Here is a 12,996-nt window from a genome sequence, read left to right as displayed (position 1 = left end):
CTTGTCTAGAGGTTGCATATCAGGAGATTTCATGTATTTACTGTACTGACACAGCACTAGGAACTACCCGAGATACTGTTCGCAACTTCTTTAAGTTTTATTTAAAACTACAGGTGCCATGTGCTGTACTAGAAGGAAGTAGTCTGCGCACACATGGAACCCACGTCTTTGGGTGAAGTCCCAGCAAGCTCAGCCTCCTCTTTATGTAGTTGACAGCAAGTCTGGAGGAAGGGGAGAGAGAGGAGTTGGTAGGATAGCGATTCTCAAGCCTAACCTAAGACGCCAGCACCTTTTTATGTAAAAATGGTAGAACACCCTTTTTACTATCCTGATACTAAGTTGAAGTTGACAAATAATATAACCTACCTCTACAGACACTTCCCAAAAGATCGTTCTAATGCCTTAATTATAATACAAAGAAGAAATAAATGCTGCTTATATTAAAATATATTTTTCCAGATAATGTTTAGGCTTGTGTCTCTAGAAGATCCAGTGAAGTGGTCAGATGTTTGCACCCATATTTAGAATCACCGAGAATGGGACAGCCACAAATACAAGACTGATACTGGTGTGTTGTATTGTTGAGTAAATACCAGGAGTGATCTTGCCATTGTGACATGATCTATGAAGTGGTGAACAACTCTTGGTAGTAAAGTTCTCAAGAAAGTATAATGTAGGTTTTCATTCCTGGAAAATTTAATGTGTATTAAAACCGTTACATGAACAAACAGACCTAGCATTTATGAAAATGGAGTTAAGTTCTAGGCTATTTTTAAACTTTTTTTTTTTAATGACATGGATGACCATTATGACATTTTTTTTGTAGACAAAAAAGTATGTGACATTTGGGACAGTTTTTTCTTATGCAGGACTATCCTGACTATTCCATGTGTATTTAGAATCCTTGATCCACACTCACTAAATGTTAGTTAACAGCCCCACAATCATTGTGATAATTAAAAATAGATCTCAGATTTCCATGGGGGTCAGCACTGCCTGCCTTAGAGGAAGAGACAGAAACAGCATCAGAAGTCTAACACAGTAACTTTATTCAGCAAACAATCGAGCTATGTCCTGACTCCAAAAGGCATGTTACTGAGCCAGCCATCTACTAAGGGCTGGTGAATGCTCCAGAAGAGCCCTGAAGGGGTGGGTACCATGTTGTTATACGTAGCATTTGTTATAATTGATTTCCAGGTCATCAAAAAGAAGTATACTTTGTTTAAGGAGATAGAGTATATAATAAACATTGGAAATCTTTCTATCAAAAACAGTTGATAGAAGTTGTAATTCTGTAAATTCTTATAGATTTATAGACTATCCCCTTTTTTAGAAAATGCCGAGTAATTAATGGGCTGTTGTAGTGGGATTTTTATTCAAATAGGAAACATCTAAGAGGCAACCATTGTGTAAAATTCAGCTCGTCAGTCAGCGGTCTGAGAAGTAAGCGATGGCATTGGAGTCTGCCCCAGGTTCTACTCTGAGTTCTGTTGTCAGTGACATTAAAGCTACTTAGATCGAGTTGAAGTTTAAAACCGCTGTCCTCAAGGAGAAGTTGAAGTTCAACAGCTATTCTCTTTCACACAGTGCTAGCATAACTTAAGCATTTCTAAATACTGATTTTTGTTAGACGACGAGAGATTGCAGAGAGAGAGCGTCGGGAGCGAGAACGCATTAGAATAATTCGTGAACGGGAAGAACGGGAACGCTTACAGAGGGAGAGAGAGCGCCTAGAAATTGAAAGGCAGAAACTAGAGAGAGAGAGGATGGAACGTGAACGCTTGGAAAGGGAACGCATTCGTATTGAACAGGTGCAGTCAGAAAATCTTTTCATCTTAAATAACTGACCTTTTCAAACCCTCTGATGCTAGCAGTGACTTTGTTCTAGCTAATCGGTGATAACCCCAGCTCTGCAATATCATGGCAACCTCATGGTCTGAACATGGGTCTATGAACCCAGAGGAATCCAGGCTCTGTCAGTGCCCAGTCTTACAAAAAGAAATACTAACTGTTCCCTTACACGTCACCCCAAAAAAGAAAAACAAAACTTGTTGCCATCAAGTCGATTCTGACTCAAAGCCACCCTATAAAACAAAGTAGAACTGTCCCAGAGGGTTTCCAAGGCTGTAATCTTTACGGAAGCATACTCCCACACCTTTCTTCTGCAGAGTGGCTGGTGGGTTTGAACTGCTGACCTTTCAGTTAGCAGCTGAGTAGTTAACCACTGCGCGCTGCCAGGGCTCCTCTTACATACAACAGGGGCAATAATTTCCTGAGGTTGGAAGAAAGTAACACCTCTCTTGGCAGAACGGCACCCAGGATTTTAAAGCACTTTAGTCTCCATACATTTTAGGAACTCTGTTTCTAGTTCACTTCAGTTTTTGATTTGGTCAAATGATTAAACTAAGTATGACCTTACCAAATACTTCCCAGCTCACTACTCAATCCCTGTTGTTTTTAATGTTTCAGAACAAGAGCCATAACCTAGATTATTGAAGTCAAATTTATTTGTCCCAGGTTTGTGTTGCCTTGTGTTTGCCTCTGATGGTTTCTTAATGACAGGATTAAAACAAAGTTACATATATACTTATTCTGTGTTTTCATTTTGCATTGGTTGGTTCTTCTGTGTTACCTGAAGGAACGTCGTAAGGAGGCTGAACGTATTGCTCGAGAACGAGAGGAACTCAGACGCCAGCAGCAGCAGCTTCGTTATGAACAAGAGAAAAGGAATTCTTTGAAACGCCCCCGCGACGTAGATCATAGGTAGCTGCTTGCTTGTTTGCTTGCTCGCTCGCTTGCTTGCTTGGACAGTTACGCTTGCTGTTTCTTCCCTTCAAGCTAAGACTCAGCTTCCTTAGTCCCTCCCTAAGGGCAAATGGTTTTTCATTATGACTGGCAATACATAGTCACAGCAAGCTGCAGTAAGAGTTCCCAACACAGGCCTGTTTGGAAAGCTCTCCCAGGCTTAGTGCAGGTGGTACAGAAATGGAAGTCATACCTTCGGGAGACTAAAGTATAGATTCTCTTGTCTGTTTGCTTCAAACCTTCTTAATAGACCTTAAAATACAAGAATAAATTTATTTAGTTTTCTTAGTATAAATTCTATGATAGTTGACTGTTGAGAAATAGGTGGAACGAATGAATAATTCATGACTCCAGGTAAATGTTTGCTGATTGTAACACTGGTTTATGTGAATGACAAACATTTCTCTTCAAGGCGCGATGACCCTTACTGGAGCGAGAGTAAGAAGCTGTCTCTAGATACAGATGCGCGGTTTGGCCATGGGTCTGACTACTCTCGCCAGCAGAACAGGTTCAATGACTTCGACCACCGAGAGAGGGGCAGATTTCCTGAGAGTTCAGCAGTACAGTCTTCATCTTTTGAAAGGTAGATATGTTGAAATTTATTACATTTGATAAACGAGGCTTGCCGGTGATATTGTTGGTTCTGTGTTAAAATCTGAATTCAGAAGTACAAGTCAGAACTGAAGGTTGAAAGTAAATGCGTATGTTTGTTTGGGTTTTGTTTTTGATAACAGCAATGTGATTTAGTATTTGAAATGAGTTAAATAGGCTGCCATAACAGGGCGAAGCAGGTTGGCTTTAGCTTAGACCTTTAAGACTGAGCGGGAACAGTGCCCAAGTATTAGTATGCTGTCTGTGGGTGGAGACTGTTAGGTTTGGATGTGCCTCAGCTGTGGAGTAAAACACTGTTCAGGTGGAAAGTGACTTGAGGGGTCCATGTAATTTCCCCTTGGTGCTAAAAAATCCAGCTTGTATGCCAAACATTTAGCTTAATTTAAAAGAATTATTATAATCAATAATTGTAGCGTTTTTGGTGATTTTGCCTTAATTTTTAAGAAGGCATTAGCCTGTGGGTTATGCATATTAAGTTAAGAATAAGGACAGGTAAATACTTCAGAACTCTTTTCTTTGTTTTGGATAATCAACAGGCGAGAACGTTTTGTTGGTCAAAGTGAAGGGAAAAAAGCACGTCCTGCTGCACGAAGAGAAGACCCAGGCTATGAGAGGTATCCCAAAAATTTCAGCGATTCCAGAAGAAATGAGCCTCCACCAAGAAATGAACTTCGAGAAACAGACAGGCGAGAAGTGAGAGGGGAACGAGATGAGAGGAGAACCGTGATCATTCACGACAGGCCTGACATCGCTCATTCCAGACATCCTCGGGAATCCGGGCCCAACCCTCCCAGACCCAGCAGCTGGAAAGGTGATGGAGGCATGGCCAGTGACAAGCGGGAAACAAGGTATTTGTGTAGTTCTGTGGTAATTGTTGTGAGGTGCCGTTGAGGCGATTCCGACTCATAGCAGCTCAATGTATGACAGAGTAGAACTGCTCCATCGGTTTTTCTTGGTTGTGATCTTTACACAAACAGATTGCCAAGTCTTTCTCCCACGGAGCCTCTGGGTGGGTTGGAAACACCAACCTTTCAGCTAGCAGCCGATTGTTTAACCAAATGCCTACCTAGTGGTTTATAATGCATTTGGGCTAAAAACAAAAAATGTAATAAAATTATGGTCATGTATGTTTTTGTGTTCTGTTTAACAGAGTTGAAAGGCCAGAACGCTCTGGGAGAGAAGTATCAGGTCACAGTGTGCGCAGTGCCCCGCCTGGGAATCGCAGTAATGCCCCTGGCTACGGAGCCAGAGAAGGGGACAGAGTCATGACAGACCGGGGAAGTGGGGCACAGGTGGGCGTCTGGGGGCATTTATTGTCAGCTCTTCAGAAATAAATGTGGGTTACTTAGGATACACTCTTGATACAGTGTGGCATTTTCATGTGGCCTAGATTGGTTAGATTAGAATTACTGGGAGTTTTTTGGTTTTTGTTTTTTTTTTTTTAAGATCTTAGTATCTCTCATGTTTTATTGTTAGTAGTTAAATATCAGTAGTCCAAATAAGTAGGATACTGTCTGTTAAAGACTTGGTCCATTTTAATTTAACTTCCTGCTGAAATTGGAGAATTGTTCTATTTGGCAGATGAGTCTTCTAGCGATGACTTTGGTTTTATTTCCTTTACGAAATTGAGGCTTTCAGACTGGGTGAGAAATCTTGGGCATCACTTAGTCTCCCCCTCACTTTTCCCTTCTTACCACAGTCTGCAAGCTTCCCTCTGAGTTCCTTAACTAGCATAAGGTACAGAACTGACATAAGACTGGTCTTTTTGTTTTCATTCATAAATGTAGGTGAGTGTAATCTTTCCTATATTAACTGCTTTATAACCCTTGTGATGCTTCATTGACTTTCTGAGTCCGTGAGCCAGGACAGAGGAAAGCTTCTTCATCTCTTAAGAAACTCAAATAAACAGAGGTATCTTGCCTAGTTTAAAAGTCATCTATTGATAAAGTGCCAGTACATGAGTTGACAGCAGCTCTTTTCTGAGGTTACTGCGTGTCTGTTCTCCACCCCTGTGCACTGGTGCTGTGTTGTACGTTTGACTAGAAAATTTTTTGATCTGTTGACATTCTAGCTGACACCAATATACTTGTCATTTCACTCAGCTTTTAGAAGCAGATTTGATCCTGATGGCATTATAAGTTTTAATGTCTGATAAGTAGAAATGTTCAGTAGATCCATTCAGGGAGCTGTTCACTCTGAGCAGAACTTTTAAGACTGAGTGTATAATCCAGATGCCTTGCCTCGTTCAGAGTGAAACTTAAGGTTAAGTCTCACAGAAAAGGTTGCCCACAAAGGAGGTCCTGTATCTTCCCTTGAAAAGTCTCCTTGTTTCCTGTTAGTCTAGAAATCATTCTGCTGCTGGTGTTAGACTTAAGCTGCCCCGTGGGCACCTTCAGCTTTATGTTCTGTAGCCATGTGTCAAGACCTGTGATCCTTAGCTGTGTGTTTTCTTTCTCTATGTTGACTACTCTGTTTTTCAGTTATGGATATAGCACCTTGTAAGAGCCGTAGCGCCATTGTCACTGTTGGGTGCAGTCAAGTCGATTTTGACTCATAGTGACCCCATGTGACAGAGTGGAACCATCTCACAGGGTTTTCTGGGCTGTAATCTTTACAGGAAGGAGCCCTGGTGGTGCAGTGGTTAAAGCATTTGGCTGCTAACTGAAAGGTTGGCAGTTCAAACCCACCTGCTGCTGCACGGAGAAAGGTGTGTCTGTAAAGATTACAGCCGTGGAAGCCTCAGGGGGCAGTTCTGCTCAGCCCTGTATAGTTGCTGTCAGTTGGAATGGACTCAACAGCAACAGGTTAATCTTTGCAAGAGTAGGTCACCAGGCCTTCCTCCTGCGGAGCTGCTGGGCTGGTCCAGGCCACCAGCCTTTGGTTAGCAGCCAAGCACGTAACCGTTTCGCCGTTGTGTCTCCTTAGAGCACTAACTAGTACTGCATAAAAGAGGATGACGACTCTTACTGCTGTGTGCTGTTTGCTTATTGATCAGATACCCCACTCTGATTTGTCTTAAGGTTTTGACCTCTGACTGTGCCTCCTTACCTATGTATAGATGGAGACATTAGAAATACTCAAGGGAGAAATAGTAGGTGGGTGCCAGAAAGTGTAGAAATAGAAATGATAGTGCTGAATCATTTCCCTGCACCCCACCCTGGAGCCTGTGCAGCTTCTCGCTGCAGCGTAGGTGGGAACCCTTTCATGTGACACCACATTGCTCATCCTTTTATCTTGTCAGATATTATTAATTTGGCTCTGACATTAAAGCATGTCAGTGTAAGTAAATTGGTGTGAAACTGATGGTGTTGCAAATTTTCTGTTTAATTCTTCAGCACTATCCTGAAGAACGACATGTGGTTGAACGCCATGGACGGGACACAAGTGGACCAAGGAAAGAGTGGCATGGTCCACCTTCTCAAGGGCCTGGGTACCATGATGCAAGGCGAATGGGTGATGGCCGGGCGGGGACAGGCGTGATCAGCCAGCATGCAAGGTAAGCAGCTCAGCAGTTGAGACTTGAGCCAGCACACACCCAACCTTTGTTCTTTCCTTAAAAGTCATCATAGCTTCTCAGGGATTAAATTTGTAACTGAAACAACCAAGGTCTGCCCATGTTATTTCCCAGTATTAACTGAGAATCTCCGGGAGATACACTCCTTATTGTAAACTAATGGGTTGGCATCCTGGCATATGGATGTACATACGGGTATGTGTGCTCATCAGAGTCCGGTAGATAAAGAACCTCGTCATGTCAAAACCATCGTTTTGTTCATACCCACCATGCCTAAAATTCCTAGAAAGCCAGAAGAAGTTACTGGAAGCATGTTGTTTCTACTGTCAAGCTTAGTGTTTACTAAACTCGTGCCTGCATCATGTCATCCCTCATCCTATCTTTGAGTTTTAGAGGTCACCGAAGACTTTTCTTGATAAGTATAATTCTTTTATTCTCCTGGTTCTCAGGCTCCTTAGTGGTTAAGTAGCATTTTACAGTGTTGCTTTTCCTTTTTTTGAAACAGTCTCTTGTTTTCTGAGGCACTGTAATTTTCTTTTTGATTTCTTTTTTTGCCTCCTTCAGATGGTTGACCTTTAGACCTACACTGTACCTGGAGCTCTGTTACTCCTGTCCATGTAAATGCCTTCTCTCTCCATAAATGCAAAGTCACTCATTCTCCATAAATTCAAAGTCACTCACTCTCCTTTCACGCTTTTCGTTTCCCTAGTAGCATTTCCATTTCAGCGTCTTATACTTTTCCCAAATTTGTCTTTTTCCTGCTTCATTGTTCAGACTATTCCTAAATGTAACTGTTGGAACACATTTCATATCATGCCATTTACTTGCTCCAAAACCACAGACAGGTTCTCTAGTCCACAGGAGCTAATCTAAATTCCTCAGCCTGGCATTCACACTTTTCCGTCGTCTGGTTTTATTCTACTTAAACCATTCACCCGGTGGCTTTATCCCAAATTTATTACAGGGTTTTTGTTTTGGTGGGTCTCCTTTTTCTGTATCACTCACTAGTACATACTATTTTGCATAATGATTCCAGAAATACTTCTTAAATGACTTCCTCTATGTCAGAGTTTCAAACTTCAGTGCATAGCAAACTCACCTGGAGAGTTTGTTAAACACAGATTGCTCAGGGCCCCACCCCTAGAGTGTCTATCTCAGTGATCTGAGGTGGGGGCTGAGAATTTGCATTTCTAACAAGTTCCCAGGTGATAACTGGTGTTGCTGATCTGGGGACCACACTGGTCTAGTCCATTCACATCCACACCATTAAACGGCTTCTTAGCAGGCAGGGGCTCCACCATTTGTTAGCTCTGTGACATTGGGCAAGTACTAACCTCTGGGTCTCAGTTTCTTGTCAGTAAAGTGGGGTTGAGGGGCAGAGGTGGCTTAGCGGTAAAATTCTTCCCTTCCATGTGGGAGACCCAGGTGCAATTCCTAGCCAGTCCACCTCAAGCACAGCCACCAGCCTTCTGTCAGTGGTGGCTTGTATGTTGTTATGCTAAATATGCTTGAGCAGAGCTTCCAGACTAGACAGACTAGGAGGAGAGGCCTGGTGATCTGCTTCTGAAAATCAGCTGGTGAAAACTCTTACGAATCACAACGGTCCAGTCCTGCTGTGCATGGGGTCACTGTGAGTCAGGGGCTGACTAGATGGCCGCTAACAGTAAGGAAGTGTGGTTAGGAATAGTACCTACCTCACAGGACTGTGAAAGGCATCCACTCTAGTCCACCCGCTATCAGTAGCAAAGTGTGGCTAGTAATAGTACCTATGTCATAGAACTATGATACAGGTGAAGTGTCTGGTGAGTGGTAACCACTGTATAGGTTATTTGCTGTAATTCTCTTGTTCTCTGACACTGTTTTTAAACCTTTTTACAGTAACGCATCCCCAATTAATAGAATTGTACAAATCGGTGGCAATTCCATGCCAAGAGGAAGTGGCTCCGGATTTAAGCCATTTAAGGGCGGACCTCCACGACGCTTCTGAAAATCAGCTCTCTGCCATGGTTTCAAGATAATTTATTGAAATCTCCTGTAAACTTTTACTTGACTACTTAATGAAGAGGACCTCTGACTTGTTTGAGAGTTCTGTCAGACTTTCCTTTTTTCTTTTTTAAAATTTAACATGATTGCTTTTCTCAATTTTGGAGAAGATGTTTAAATAGTTCTGTTGTAACTTTTAATAGTTTTGTGTATCATTCAACTTTTTTTCTTTCGGCACTGAGACCCATTTGAGAAGATTGGTGTAGAAGCCACTTTGTTTAACGCTGTGTGACTATAGAGTAGTTTGCATCTGTGTGGTAGTGATTTAATTTGCAGCACTAGCTTTGTGGTGTCAGGCTTTAGAGTTCCTTCTTGTCATCAAGCATTCTCAGCCTCCATTTTGAAGGCTGTCTAAGCTTAAAAGGTCTGCTGTCTAATTTGTAGAGAGTAAGATTGTCCCTTGCCTTCCTGAGTATTATGTAACCTATTTTTGCAGAGGGTACTGTTACATTAAGTGCATCTGTGTATCCGGGTTAAAAAACAAATGTACTCTTTTTTGAAATAAATCTTCATATTCTGTATAGTTGCTAAAGTGTTGAGAACCTTTTTAATTGTATAATGAGAAGCAGTTTTTAGCTTCGTGTAGCAGCACTCTTGTTCGGGTTTGCATGGTATGAAGCCAGATAGGTTAATGAGACCTTGGCCGTGAGGTCTGTGTCACTGAAGTCCTTGGCCTGAGTTGTGCAGGTAAGTGCACTCTTAGGTCATCTGCACTGTGACGGTTAAGTTCCATCTCTGGGAACTGTGTGGGTACTGCCATTTTCCACGTTCCCAACTGTGTTGAGAAGTGGAAAGAAACCCAAGTCCTAGGTTGGTGGATTGGCTGGGTTTTGGAAATGCTTGTATGAGGGAAGGCATTACTATCTCTGTGAAAATAAAAATCCACACCTGCAAGTGTGTGTGTCTTTCTGTTTCCAGCTTCTTAGGTGTCAGTCTTCCAGCCTTTTGTGGAGTTAAACCCTGGAGTCATTGACTAGGCTTAGAGCTAGAAGGCAGGCTTTGTCTGTCTTCCTAGAAAGTAAGTCTGACTTTGACTCTTCACTTCCGTAGCTGGGCAGCACACTGTTGTTACGTTGGAGACTTTTTCACCTTAGTAGCTGGGCAGCACACTCTTCATATGTTGGGGACTTTTTTTATTAAGACATTTATTCTAGGAAAGCCCGTAAAGGTAAATTTTGAATATCAGCTCTTTCCTGAAAGCCTCCCATATCCTTTCATCTAAATCAGTGATGAATAGGCCTAACGCTGTAATTCTTGGTAAATTCCAGGGCTTCCAGCTGGTTCCTTCTGGTTCAGACCCCTGCTGAGAATGTGCAGTTCTGACAAGTTCCCAGGCGATGCCCGATGCTGCTGGCTGGGGACCTATTCTGAGAACCGCTAGTAGAGTGAGGCTCTCCACATTCCTTATACGTGAACATCACCTGGGGATCTTGTGAAAATGTAGATTCAGTTTATCTGGGGTGGAAATGCAGATTCTCAGCAGAGATTGGTACCCAAGGAACCTGCTGGAAGCCCTGGTAAATTCAACAGTGTCTGTGTTCACACAGAGCAGGAAGATGGGGTGGGGGGTTGCTCCGGGGCCATGCGTTTGATGTGAGGAGAAGACTCTAAAGTTCTTGTAAGTGTCCGTCACTGGTGGGTGTCTTCACGCCATGAGATGACTCAGACCTCTAAGTACTGTGGGCAGCCGGGGGGCCCAGCCTTCAGCCCTCTGGGGAGCTGGCACCCTCTGTGTGGCTGGATTTCATAGCCTGTTCTGTTCTTCCGAGCCCTCCACCAGTTGTGAGCAGGTGGTGTGTATGTGCACGTGTGTGTATCTTCTCCTGCCTCACCTCTGGGTGCTTGACTCGTTCTCAGAATAATCCTAGTCATAGAAACAGTTACTGTCCCACCCATTTTTCAGGTGAGGATCTGAGAAGTAACCAGCTCTTAAAAAATTAGATCTTTGATTTGCTCCAGTCTCCCTGTACTTACACTGAAGGGTACAACAGCCTGTAGGCAGTGTAAGTAAGGATTTTGTTCCTCAGCTTGGCTGTAATAGCTTTTCCAAGTTGAGAAAACCTGAGAAGCCACCTTGTGACATTGTGGCATTGAGCTCGACAAGCTCTCAAGGTTCAGGGGCACCAGCTACCAGAGCCCTGGGTGGCTCGTGGTCAGTAGTAAAAGTGAGACCTAGAGACTTCATAAAGGGGGACGGAGTCCTGGAAGCCCAGAGAAAGGAGGAGAGCTTGCCGTTCCCAGACCTTTGATGAACAACCCAAACGCTTTGCCATAATGCTGCAATGAAGATTGCAGTGATTGGGAGGAAGGGCTCACAGTGGTTCAAGATAAGTAAGAGCCAGTCTTAATAAGCCTGGGGAAGGATAGTGAAGTCAGAGGAACCATATGTGCCAGAAATACTTAGAAAAGCCTGGAAATTACGTGGAAAATATTACGAACCTCTTAAAGAAATGAAATAAAAATTTTAAAAACCTCATGGCTTTAGGTACATCCCTTGCTAAAAACTTAACCCAGGCCCAACAACTAAACAATGAATCGTTACTGGGAAAAGTACCTGAAATGCCAAATTACTTTTGCATTTTTCGTTAAGAACCTCATCTAATCCAATTCCTTGCCTGAAGCATGGATCTCTTAGAGCCCCAACGAAGGCTCTGTTAGCATTCCGCTCTGGCACCTCAAACTTAACGTGTTGAATTTTCCCTACAAAGGAGCAGATCCACGCCAACATTTAGTCACTTCAAATCAATGAGGCTGCCAAGATAAACTTAGTATCTCTTCCCTACATCCCTTAATATGCATCATTCAACAAATAACTCTTATTTTTACCCGAAACAAACTGGTTTTTGAAATCCTCAAATGTTTTCTCCAAGATAAGCTTCTTTGCTGCCTCTCCCTGTTAGAGCTTCGCCATTCCAGCCGCCTCGGGAGCAGGCAGCACAGAGCTGATCCCCCGGTGCGCTCGGCACTGGGTCGTCTTGTACCCCTGCAGCTCACACACTTTGTCTAGAAGGCTGACTCTGGGCTAATGTCGTCTGTCTCCCTTAGAATCAATCCAGTCTTTAATGTCTGGCTCACTTCATTCTCATCACACTGGCCTCTTCTGTCTCTGGAGCACATCGTCCTACCTCAGGACTTCTGTGTTTTGTGTTCCTTAATCCGTAGTGCTCTCCCTGGGTATTCATGTGGCTCGCTTCCTTCAGGTTTTTGCTGAAATGCCATTTTATCAGGGAGGCGCTTCTTGATCTTATTTAAAACTGCAACCCCCTCACCCTCCCTCGTTATTTGTCTCTTCCCTCTGGAATGTAAGGTCCAGGAGAGCAGCCATTAGTTGGTTCTGAATTCCTATAGCAGGGTTTCAGGGGCAGCAGCCTGGCTGCAGTGGGGGGCCTGGGCTTTGAATTGAAATTGCACTGATGTGGCACACACTCTAATAAGATGGCGTGCTCACGTGGGGTAACTGGGGTAGGGGGTATCTGTGGAAAAGAGGTCTTGGGGAGGCCACGGCCTTCTCCCAGGCTGCCCCTGGGTGCAGCCACTAGTAAGAATTGGGATCGTTTAGGGACAGGCTGCCCAGACCAAGTCTGCAGCCCATGCTCCGGAAAGCCCAGAGCGGGGATACTGGCCTCAGGCAGGGACATTAGCCATGAGGCCATCTCTGCTGCTGCTCCATGCTCAGTAGTATATTTTGCTTCCCACCTGGAATTGCCAACAGACAGGAAACTTAAGTCTGCTTGATAGTTAGATTTTCATAGGTTTGTTAGAGACTGACCAAGCCCATCAAGAGCTCAGACAATAGCCAAGTCATTTGGACAGAGACAGTTTTTTTGTTTTCCTCTCAAGCTTCTAGTGATATCAGGATACACTAAATATCATCATTAATTTACTCATCACACTGCCAGGCATTTGGGAGGTGAGAGAAAGGAGGAAAATGGGTCAGGTAACTGACCAGCGCTTCTCTCAAGGATGTGACAATATGCTTTGAAGACTGAAAGTTTCAAAGAATTTTGGTTCCATAAAATAAT

At 43.3% G+C, this 12,996-nt stretch overlaps 1 protein-coding gene across 3 annotated transcripts in view; it reads left to right on the top strand.

The window, feature by feature from the left end:
• SLTM (SAFB like transcription modulator) overlaps positions 1-9,891 on the top strand; it is a 40,570-nt gene extending 30,679 nt beyond the window's left edge. For all 3 annotated transcript variants that reach the window (XM_049905952.1, XM_049905951.1, XM_049905949.1), the window contains 7 exons: positions 1,631-1,811; positions 2,639-2,763; positions 3,218-3,388; positions 3,954-4,265; positions 4,568-4,709; positions 6,753-6,913; positions 8,810-9,891. In XM_049905952.1, the coding sequence (XP_049761909.1) occupies positions 1,631-1,811; positions 2,639-2,763; positions 3,218-3,388; positions 3,954-4,265; positions 4,568-4,709; positions 6,753-6,913; positions 8,810-8,918 (1,201 nt within the window). In that variant the 3' untranslated portion in view covers positions 8,919-9,891. The remainder of the gene's footprint in view (positions 1-1,630; positions 1,812-2,638; positions 2,764-3,217; positions 3,389-3,953; positions 4,266-4,567; positions 4,710-6,752; positions 6,914-8,809) is intronic.
• Positions 9,892-12,996: the final 3,105 nt, after the last annotated feature.

The sequence above is a fragment of the Elephas maximus genome, chromosome 13, assembly GCF_024166365.1.
Source record: "Elephas maximus indicus isolate mEleMax1 chromosome 13, mEleMax1 primary haplotype, whole genome shotgun sequence".
In the NCBI taxonomy this organism is placed as follows: domain Eukaryota; kingdom Metazoa; phylum Chordata; class Mammalia; order Proboscidea; family Elephantidae; genus Elephas; species Elephas maximus.
This window is presented reverse-complemented; position numbering and strand designations above follow the sequence as displayed.